General features: G+C 45.9%; 1 protein-coding gene across 1 annotated transcript; it reads right to left on the bottom strand.

Moving 5' to 3' along the window:
• Positions 1-5,426: 5,426 nt before the first annotated feature.
• Positions 5,427-6,140, bottom strand: LOC124654332 (dehydration-responsive element-binding protein 1H-like). The gene has a single exon (XM_047193344.1). It carries the CDS (start codon positions 6,138-6,140, stop codon positions 5,427-5,429), a length of 714 nt encoding a protein of 237 aa, XP_047049300.1.
• Between the last annotated feature and the right edge of the window lie 5,777 nt (positions 6,141-11,917).

The raw sequence follows: 11,917 nt of genomic DNA, 5'->3' as shown, positions 1-11,917 counted from the left end.
CCCCATGCTTGGGCAATACTCTCTCCATCACGAGGCCAGAAATTATATATGCGGTTCCGATCTTTGTGAATTTCACTTGGAGGATAGAATTTAGAATAAAATAAAGGCACAATGTCCTCCCAATCAAGAGAATCCCTATTCTTCAGACAATTTATACCAATGCGCCGCTTTACCGGACAGCGATATAGAGAATAGTTTCTTCCTAACTTCATCCATAGCAATACCTGCACATTTGAATAACCCGCATAATTCATGTAAAAACAAGTAAATGATCACCAGGATGGACAGTTCCATCCCCTTCATAGCGGTTATCCACAACACGTTCAATAATCTTCATAGGTATTTTGTATGGAACCTCTTTCTCACTCGGCGCCTCATCCACTACCTTTGCGGTAGTAGTAGATTTTCCAAAGAGGAATTCAAGAGAAGACCTCTCCATAATGAATTATAGCAGCGAAGCAGTAAATAAAATCAGCACGTACAGTAAAGGTTTCCCTTACCAATTCCACTTACCAATAGCGCTTCACTTCCCGGCAACGGCGCCAGAAAATAGTCTTGATGACCCACAAGTATAGGGGGTGTATCGTAGTACTTTCGATAAATAAGAGTGTCGAACCCAACGAGGAGCAGAAGGTGTTGACAAGCAGATTCGATGAAGGATTCACCGTAAATGCTCACGAGACAAGTATTCGGGGGTTTTTGATATAGCGGATGAATAAAGTACAAGTAAGTAAAATGCGAGAGTAATAATTGCAGCGAGTGGCCCAATCCTTTTTAGCACAAAGGACAAGCCGGTTTGTTTACTTATAATGACCAAACGTTCTTGAGGACACACGGGAATTTAGTCTAGTGCTTTCGCTTCATATAGCTGATTAATCTTCATTGTTTTGATAAGTGTTGTGTGGGTGAACCTATGCTAATGCACCGCCCTTCCTAGGACTAATACATACTTGTGATTATACCCCTTGCAAGCATCCGCAAATACAAGAAAGTAATTAAGATAAATCTAACCGCAGCCTTAAACTCTGAGATCCTGCTATCACTCCTGCATCGATATACCAACGGGGGTTTAGGTTTCTGTCACTCCGGAAACCCCACAATTAGCAAACGAATACAAGATGTATTCCCCTAGGCCCATAAAGGTGAAGTATCATGTAGTCGACGTTCACATGACACCACTAGAAGAATAACACCACAACTTAAATATCATAACATTGAATATTACCCAACATAATTCACTACTAACATTTAGACTTCACCCATGTCCTCAAGAACTAAACGAACTACTCACGAGACATCATATGGAACATGATCAGAGGTGATATGATGATGAATAACAATCTGAACATAAACCTTGGTTCAATAGTTTCACTCAATAGCATCAATAACAAGGAGTAATCAATACCGGGAGAGTTTCCCCTACCAAACAATCAAGATTCAACCCTAGATGTTACAGCGGTGACGAGGTGCAGCGGTGGAGATGGCGGTGATGATGATGGAGATGATGGTGATGATGATCCCAATGATGTCCAGCTCGATGACGGTGACGATGGCGTCGATTTCAGCCTGCCGGAGAGCTCTTTTCTCTCTGGTGTTTTCCGCCCCGCAGAGGCGGCTGTGACTCTTCGCGACTATCCCCCGTTGCTTAGGTTTTCGGGGCGAAGAAGTACGCGAAAGAGAGGAGGCCAGAGGGGGCTGTGGGCCCCCTCCCCACAAGGCGGCGCGGCCAGGCCTAGGCCCGCGCCGGCCTATGGGGGGCCCATGGCGGCCCTCCTCGGCTCCTCCTTTTGGCTATCTCCGTCTTCTGGAAAAATAAGATTTTCCGTGTAATTTCCTTCAATTGCTGATCTTCCGAAATATTGCATTCTGACGGTGCTTTTTCCAGCAGAATCCTGACTCCGGTGCGTGATTCTCCAATAATCATGAAACATGCAAAATAGATGAAATAACATAAGTATCATCTCTAAATATGAAATATATCAATGAATAACAGTAAATTATGATATAAAATAGTGATGCAAAATGGACGTATCACCCGCCGCCGCCCCACACTCCCCCGTAGCCACGACCATAGTCAGAATGGAGGCTGCAGCTCCGGCGGAAGCAAAGCGGGCCGCCACCGGCGGCGGCCGGGAGGCAAAGCCGAAGGCGGCAAAGAAGGTGCTCTCCCCGGAGGAGAAAATCGTGGAGTCCGCGAAGCGTCGCGGGCGGCGCAAGAACCAGAAGATCAAGACTGCCGCGGCCGCCAACCCGGCGGGCCCGGCGGATGCAGATCAAAGCCGGCGTCGCGCAAGTAGCCCTCCATCCGACCTTAGCGGAGGGCTACATGCTCGTCAAGAGAGAGGGGATCGCCGGTGTCGCTCCTCCGGCCTCGTCGGTCAGCTCGGTAAGTTCCCAGCTGCGCCCTGGAACTCCCGCTCCCTTGCAGGGCCACGCGGCGTCGCGGTTCGCCTCCGGCCTGCCGCCGGTGAAGTTGACCGGGGCAGCGGTTCCCGACCTCAGCCGGAGGCCTAGAAGCGGTGACTCCTGCCTGGGCGCGACACAGAGGACGCGCCAGGTGCCGGAGGAGAGCATGCCATCTACCACAACCTCGCGAAAGAGGTAATTGAGGTCCAGAGGGCAGACTCCGAGGCCAAATTGCTTGACGCCGAGGCTAGGAGGATGGACGCCAAGGCCAAGATCCTTGCAGAGGACACTAGGATCATGCTAGCCGACTTGAGCAACATTGACGACGACACCAGGGCCTGGTTCATCAAGAGGCGCGCCGAAATCCGCGCGCGAGACGCCTAATCGCCGGCGCCATGCGACCAGCACCTTGGCCTCCTTTTGGACATTTTTATTGCTGTTCAGGCCTTGTTGTGCCCCTTTTGGACTCCACTTTGCGCCGTGACATGTGCAAAGTGTGATGAACTTGTTTCATCCCTCAGTTTGCGGCTGTAAAATTTCGTGCAAAGTAGTTTCAGCCCTCAATTTGGACACCAATTTTTGAATTCTTGCCTGCGCCGAATTTGCATCGCGCCGCTGAAGCCAGCTCCAGACGCAAACGGACAAACGACCATTTCCGCGTTCGCCAGACGACGCAAACGGACGCCTGCGGATATTTTGGGTGTCCAAAATACGTCGCGCCCGTTGGAGATGCCTTACCTACCTAAAGTGCGGCGTGCTGCTACTTCCTCAAGCGTTGCTACATCCACCGCACTCTCTGGCACACACTCAACGAGCGATGTGACACTGCGATAGCAATCGCAATACTTAGCACTGCGACCACACCTTGGGTATCAGCGTACAACCACATCTTTAAGCTGTTGCTGCACGATAACGAGGTTGCCCCGTACTTCTTCTCATCTTCTGATTCTGGCAACCACGCACAAACGAATAACACCTTCATTTGGGAGCCATTTAGCAACCCATCAGAGACCATGCATCATTTTCGGGCTTTCGGCCAAAAGCGACTTGCTTTGGTGTGACTTTTCTTTTTATTCTTTTTAGCTTCAAATGGTTCTTGAAAGCATGATCGTCTGCTTTGGGTGTGTTTGGATTACTACCAAACCATACCCTTCGAATTTTTTGGTCACGACAATAAGATTGTTTGTTGTTTGGATAGTTTTCATCTTTTTGGCTTGCCAATCCTCCACTACCAACTCTAGTTTATTATTTTAGCCAATGTTGGTCAACTTGTGGGCAATGAATAACTCAACCAAAATATTAGCTAGCCAAAATTTTGGTAGGCAATCTTCGGCATAAACCAAACACACCCTGGGGTTTAAGTTTGGTTGGTCAAATATGGGTTGACTGGTTTCACCGGTTTGGGCTAGTTCATTTTTTTGAACTAGATTGACAATTAGGGTTGAGTTTGTGAAAGAAAATGAACTAGCTTCGTAGTTTTTGCCCACCCCTATTCATGAGTATTGATGCTTTATTTTATTATGCTTGTTGTCGTTCAACTATCATAGGGACGTATGTGCCGGCCGGAGATTATCGATACCATCCTCGGCTTGCTTATTTTTAAAGTTCTCCGCAGCCTTGTACGCAGGGTATGGTCGAGGTCGAACATCGCAACGAGCAGCCACATGGCACATGGAAAGGCGGAACAGCCTGCAGGACAAACATGGGCGCGTCTTGCAAACGTGCGGAGGCTCGGAGTGATGTGTGTTGAACCAGAGTCGCCCGTGCCAGACACACGCACCTTGGCTGATGTCACGGCCACGGTACATTAACAAGGCCTTGGTTGGTTTCACAGGTTCCAGAGGGGATTGGCTTCGTTTGAGGAGGATTAAATCTCATCTAAGTCAAAATTCTTCCCAGTCCACTTCAATATATATATTTGAATAGTATTAATCGAACAAACAAGGCATAAAGGATGCTGTAGGAAAATAATTTGCTAGCCCTAAATGAGCAGAGCGTGTGTCAAATGAAGAATGTGAGCAGAGAGGCTCGAACTTGGATGGGCGAGGACGTAACAACAAGTCCTTGTTCCTTAAATGCCTAGGTTCACACGTCGCGGCCGGTACACTGGATACCGTGTCTCCTTGAACTTTTTTGTGTCTAGCGGCAGCAGTCACGGTGTATCATGGTGGTGCAAGGACGAAGTGGAATGGGAACTCCATGAACGGGTATAGCGGATAAAATTACACATGACGAGTTTGTTGCGTGGTGCCCGATGGAGTTGTTGCATGAACTTGGTGTTTCTATGTCTACCACTTTGATTGAGATGGTGAAAATATCACAACCAATAACACAAGATATACCTCGTTTCTTTTGTAGTAGCATCGAAATAAAAGTAGTACTAAAAAGGATCCGCTTTGATTGGGAGTAATCATTTCCATTGTCACACTAGATCTGAAAGTGTATAAGTTGACATGTCATCTTCCAGAAAGGAAAAAGTACGTGACACATCAGCTCTGGCCATGTCGCCCCGTGGCCACGCGATATAGGAATTGAGAAGCGCAGAGCTGGACTGAATCGCCGCGTCAGCTCGCGTGGCCACGATGATTTCGACATGAAATCGGGAAAAGATCCAAAGGATCCAGTAGACTGGATGGGCCTAAGCCACATCTTCTGAATTAGTGTACTTGGACCACCTCTGTCTGATTAACAGGCGTTGATCTTTCTCGTGTTGTTGCCAGTTATAATCACCACATATAAAGTGATAGTACCCTCTTTTTTTTTGGAATCCTCTCGCTGTCTGCCTGTCCGGGATCATCGCCACTAGCAGTCTGCTATTCATCCAGCAGTGATGTCCTCTCGTCATCTCATGTGTCATTTTCTTGCTCCTGTGTGATGCTTAGAACTGCATCTGCTTGCATGTATGATGTATGTCATATGATTTGATGCGTTGAAGCTCAATAGATTTTATTGTGCTGACTTGGAACAGTCGCAGTGCTTAATTTGTTCCATGCACGGGGTCAAAGCAGCAAGGTAGTATTTCAGTAGCTCCAGAGCGCGGGGTCAGCTCCGCCGTCTCCGGTGTCCCAGCACGCGCTGCTGTGCTCCGGCGGCGGCGGGTCCAGCAGCAGTCCCTCCGCGAGGTCCGCGTAGTAGGTGCCCAGGTCCATTTCCCCGGACATGTCCAGCTCGAACATGTCGCTGCCCATCGCAGCCGGCACGTCGAACATCCCATCGGCATAAGCCTGGAAAGTCGCCGACGAGCCGTCGGCATTGTCCGCGGACGCGCTGAAGATGGCCTCCTCTGCTGGGACGGTGGCAGCGCCGCTGGCGGCCTCATGGCGCAGGAAGCCCGCGACGGCGGCGAGGGCAGCGCGCCGGACGTCCGCCAGGTCGGACAGCGCCTGTGGCACTCGCAGGAGCGACGCGGAGTCGGCGAAGTTGAGGCAGGCGGAGGCGGAGCGGCCGAGCAGCCCGAGCATGGCGGCGTCGTGCGCGCGCGCAGCGGCCTCGGCTGTGAGGTAGGTGCCCAGCCAGAGCCGTTCACCACGCTGGCCGGGGACGCGCACCTCGCACACCCACCGGCCGGCGTTGCCGCGGCGCCGCACGCCGCGGTACACCGGGTGGCGCGTCTCCTTGAACTTGGTCCTCCCCGCGGGGCGCTTCGGCGGGGTCACCCACACCGCCGCCCCTTGCTCCTGAGAGGATGACGACAAGGAAGGGGAACTCCATTGCTCGGAGCCAGTCATGTCCATGGTTTGATGAGGATGGTCGGTGCTTGCTGGCTTGAGCTTAGTACGGTGGACTGTGGAGTGTGAGGAGCTTGGGGTTGAGCTGGAGTATTTGAGTGAGTGTGGTGTGTTATGTGCTGTTTTATAGTTTTGCGTGACGCGGTCTGGGCAAGCGGCCAGTGACAAGAGACGCGTGAGGGGTCTGCGAAATCTGCTGCAAAAATCCAAAAGGCACCTTCCCGTGATTAAGAGTGGTGATTGGGCTCCACTTGATTGGGCCATGGAGGCCCACAGAAACATACTTTTTCCCGCGTTATTTTATTTTATTTTATAGGAGAGGAAAGCCCCATGGCCAAAAAGCGTAGGTGGCTAAACCCTAACAAATCCATCTAATGGTCAGTGATCTAGCCGTGTCTTACTGAAGACTATGATTGTTTTTTTTTTCGAAAATTCCATCAATCTATTAATAATCATCAATAGTAGTAAAAAAGACCCAAAAGTAATTAAAATTACAAATAGGTCACTGGACCACCTAGCGACGACTACAAACACTAGCGCGAGTCGAAGGCACGCCACCGTCCTAGCCCCTCAATCACCGGAGTTAGGCAAAGCTTGTCGTAGTAGAGCTTGTTGTAGTAGACAGATGGAAAGTCGTCGTGCTAAGACACCAAAGGACCAGCGCACCAGAGCAGCAACCATCGCCAATGATGACAAGTGTAGATCGGAAGAGACTAACCTGAAACCACACATGCGAACACGAAAACCGACTAGATCCCAGGAGATCCGCCAGACACACAAGTTCACACACCATCCGCCGGCGCTAGACGCACCACCGAAGCGAGGATTGGGCAGGGAGAACCTTATTCTGACTTCAGGAAGTAGCTGTCGCATCACCATCCCGAAGAAGACACTGAAAACAAACTAAACGAAGAACGGAAACCTTCCTGCCAGCGAGAGGCCACGATCCGCCATGCCTCCAACTCTCCAAGGCCCCAAGGCCACCAGAGACGAAGCAGATCAGCAGCGTCGCCGGCGAGAGGGGCGGAACCCTAGATGGGTTTCACGATCGCCTCATATTGTGTATAAGAGTACGATTTTTATATGTTAAAAAATCAAGATACACAATTGTTATTGTTTGAATGAAGAGAGCTAAATCACCCGTGATTGTTTGGTTGTTTTAATGTACTCCCTGGTCCATATTATTTGCCACTAATATAGATGTATCTAGAAATATTTTAGTTTTAGGCACATCCATAGTAATGGCTGATACGTCCCCGACGTATCCATAATTTCTGTCGTTCCATGCTTGTTTTATGACAATACTTACATGTTTTGCTTGCACTTTATGATGATTTCATGCATTTTCCGGAACTAACCTATTAACAAGATGCCACAGTGCAGTTCCTGTTTTCTGCTGTTTTTGGTTCCGAGAAAGGCTGTTCGGGCAATATTCTCGAATTGGACGAAATCAACGCCAAACCTCCTATTTTTCCCGGAAGGCTCCGAACACCGAAGAAGAGTCGGAGAGGGGCCGGGGGCCACCACACCACATGGCGGCGCGGGCCGGACCCCGGCCGCGCCGGCCTAGGGTGTGGCGCCCCGAGTGCCCCCTGCGCCGCCTCTTCGCCTATAAAATCCCTTTCGACCTAAAAACGCAGGTACCACTTGACGAAACTCCGGAAAGACTCCGGGGCGCCGCCACCATCGCGAAACTCCAATTCGGGGGACAGAAGTCTCGTCCCGGCACCCTGCCGGGACGGGGAAGTGCCCGGAAGCCATCTCCATCAACGCCATCGCCTCCATCATGCTCCGTGAGTAGTTCCCCCATGGACTACGGGTTCTAGCTGTAGCTAGTTGGTATTCTCTCCCCCATGTACTTCAATACAATGATCTCATGAGCTGCCTTACATGATTGAGATTCATCTGATGTAATCGGTGTTGTGTTTGTCGGGATCCGATGGATTGTTACATTATGATTGTCTATCTACAAAGTTTATGAAGTTATTGTTGCTCGCAATCTTGTTATGCTTAATGCTTGTCACTAGGGCCCGAGTGGCATGATCTTAGATTTGAGCTCTATAATTATTGCTTAGATTGTATCTACAAGTTGTATGCACATGTCACTGTCCGGAACCAAAGGCCCCGAAGTGACGAAATCGGGACAACCGGGGGGGATGGCGGTGATGTGAGGGACACATGTTTTCACGGAGTGTTAATGCTTTGCTCCGGTGCTCTATTAAAAGGAGTACCTTAATATCCAGTAGATTCCCTTGAGGCCCGGCTGCCACTGGCTGGTAGGACAATAGATGTTGTGCAAGTTTCTCATTGCGAGCACGTACGACTAAATATGGAAAACATGCCTACATGATTAATAAATTGATGTTCTTTCTTAATGCCTTATCAATCCTATCAATTGCCCAAGCTGTAATTTGTTCACCCAACACTTGTTATTGGAGAGTTACCACTAGTGTAGATAGCTGGGAACCCCGGTCCATCTCGCATCATCATATACTTGTTCTTCATGTCATTGGAAGTAGTATCAACTATTTTCACGGTGCCATTGCTCTCATATTGCTATTACTTGCTTGCCTTGTTACTGTTACTACTGCTCTCATATCATTGCTACTTTCACATCACCCCTGTTGCTAGTGCTTTTCCGAGTGCAACTGAATTGACAACTCAGTTGTTAAGGCTTATAAGTATTCTTTACCTCCCCTTGTGTCGAATCAATAAATTTGGGTTTTACTTCCCTCGAAGACCTGTTGCGATCCCCTATACTTGTGGGTCATCAAGACTATTTTCTGGCGCCGTTGCCGGGGAGGCATAGCTCTACTCATAAGTTCACCTGGGGAGTACACTCTACCTCTCTCTCTGCTTTTATCTTATTTTGTCTTGCTAGTTTATTTCTGTCTAGTTTACTTGTGCTTAGTTTATTTCTGTCTAGTTTTACTTTGCTTAGTTTACTTTTGTCTAGTTTATTTTTGTCTTGTTTTATTTTCCCTATATACCCAAAAATCCATAAAAATTTGAAAAACCTAAAAATTAAAAACTGCTGTTATGGGAGAACCAACAACCTACTTGGAGCTTATAGAATGTTATAATAATTATAGAGAATCAAGAAACGGTAAAATAATGAGTGCTATGATAGAAAAATTGAATACAATTGCTTGAAATCTTGCTTGAACGCCATAATATAAACTGTTGCTCTCAACGGGATACTAAACATCTTAAATTTCAATGTGGCTTTAGTGAGGAATTTTTAATTAAGAACTATAATCGGAATTGCTATATTCATTATGGGTTCGAAGAGGTAGAACAATTTGTCTTATTTATGGGAGCCTCCGAGATAGAATCCTTCATGGTTGAGAATTATGAAACTTGTGTTGTTTGTAAGGGCCTTAAAGATTATGTCTCTACTATCCTTAATTCTTGCATAGAATGCTACGAGTAGGAATCCTTATATCCTTGATTATAAAGAGAGACACATTAATGCACAAGAATGCACTCACAATTTGCAGGAACCGGTGGAAGAAGAAATTGATGAACCTGAAAGCTCATTGGATGAAAAAGAGGAGGAAATTGATGGAAGAGAGCGACGAACAAAAGGAGGAAGAATGGATTAGCTACCCATGCCAACCTTCTAATGAGAGTAACTCTTCATCTCTTACACTATTTGATTGTCCTCCATGCTTACCGAAAGAGGTTGAATGTTATGTTCCTGTGGATTCTCTTGAAATATTTCCTATAAGTAAAACTTGTGAGAATGATTATGCTACTGTTATTTATGATAATCCATGCTACTTTGATAAATCTTATGATAATGCTTTGTTTGTGCCTGATGTCGAAATGCATGGTACTAAAGAATTTTGCTTGGCAAATGTTTATGATAAAGCTCTAGATGATGGTCCTATGTTACTTGATAATATTAATTGTACTACTAATGAAAATGGGATTGGAAAAGTATTGACTTTATTTAAGAATCCCATATCTCTTGAGATTGATCGATCACCTTGTTATAATATTGATAAAAGTGAGTTTGGAAGTTTTGATCCTACTATATTTGAGCTTGATAAAAATTATGTGTTTGGAAATCATGAAAAGTATGCTGCATGTGATAGTTATATTGTTGAGTTTGTTCATGAAGCTACTGAAAATTATTATGAGAGAGGAAAATATGGTTGTAGAAATTTTCATGGTACTAATACACCTCTCTATATGCTGAAATTTTTGAAACTACACTTGTTTTATCTTCCTGATCTTGTTACTTTGCTCTTCATGAATTTATTTGTGTACAAGATTCCTTTTCATAGGAAGCATGTTAGACTTAAATGTGTTTTGAATTTGCCTCTTGATGCTCTCTTTTGCTTCAAATACTATTTCTTGCGAGTGCATCATTAAAACTGCTGAGCCCATCTTAATGGCTATAAAGAAAAGAACTTCTTGGGAGATAACCCATGTGTTATTTTGCTACAGTACTTTGTTTTATATTTGTGTCTTGGAAGTTGTTTACTACTGTAGCAACCTCTCCTTATCTTAGTTTTGTGTTTTGTTGTGCCAAGTGAAGCCTCTAATCGAAGGTTGATACTAGATTTGGATTTCTGCGCAGAAACAGATTTCTATCTGTCACGAATCTGGGCTGTTTTCCCTGTAGGTAACTCAGAAAAATATGCCAATTTACGTGCGTGTTCCTCAGATACGTACGCAACTTTCATTAGTTTTGAGTTTTCTGATTTGAGCAACGGAAGTACCATTTTAAAATTCGTGTTTACTGGCTGTTCTGTTTTGGCAGATTCTGTCTCTGTTTTTTGCATTGTCTCTTGTGGATTTTAAGTGAGGCTTTCTAGACGTGGAGAGCTGTAGCTAATGTTTTATTGAGTTCTTGCAATGTGTCACTACAGGACCAAGGTGGATTCAAATTTTTTGAGTACTAACCCCTCTAATGAAGTTTGTGAGAAGTTTGGTGTGAAGGAAGTTTTCAAGGGTCAAGAGAGGAGGATGATATATGATCGAGAAGAGTGAAAAGTCTAAGCTTGGGGATGCCCCCGTGGTTCATCCCTGCATATTTCAAGGAGACTCAAGCGTCTAAGCTTGGGGATGCCCAAGGCATCCCCTTCTTCATCAACTTATCAGGTTCCTCCCCTGAAACTATATTTTTATTCGGTCACATCTTATGTGCTTTACTTGGAGCGTCTGTGTGTTTTTATTTTTGTTTGTGTTTGAATAAAGATGGATCCTAGCAATCCTTGTTTGGGAGAGAGACACGCTCCGCTTTTTCATATGAACACTTGTTCTTCGTTTTACTTTTAATGTTCAATGATAAAAGTTGGAAGCTACAATACTTATTTGGTTGGAAAAGGAAAATGCCTCATATGTCTTGGATAATTTGACACCTGGCAATTGTTTTGAGCTCTCAAGTAGATCATGATTAAGTTTTTTCATGTAGTCTAAGCCTATTAGTGGAGAACTACTGTAGAGCTTGTTGAAATTGGTTTGCATAATTGATCTCTCTTAAGGTCTAGATATTTTCCGGTAAAAGTGTTTGAGCAACAAGGAAGACAAGTGTAGAGTATTATAATGCTTGCGATATGTTCTTATGTAAGTTTTGTCTGTACCGGTTCATACTTGTGTTTGCTTCAAATAACCTTGCTAGCCTAAGCCTTGTATCGAGAGGGAATACTTCTCATGCATCCAAAATCCTTGAGCCAACCACTATGCCATTTGTGTCCACCATATCTACCTACTATGTGGTATTTCCTGCCATTCCAAAGTAAATTGCTTGAGTGCTACCTTTAAACAATTCA

The sequence above is a fragment of the Lolium rigidum genome, chromosome 5 (assembly GCF_022539505.1).
Source record: "Lolium rigidum isolate FL_2022 chromosome 5, APGP_CSIRO_Lrig_0.1, whole genome shotgun sequence".
NCBI lineage: Eukaryota > Viridiplantae > Streptophyta > Magnoliopsida > Poales > Poaceae > Lolium > Lolium rigidum.
Note: the sequence above shows the minus strand (reverse complement) of the source record. Positions and strands in the feature narration are given on the sequence as shown.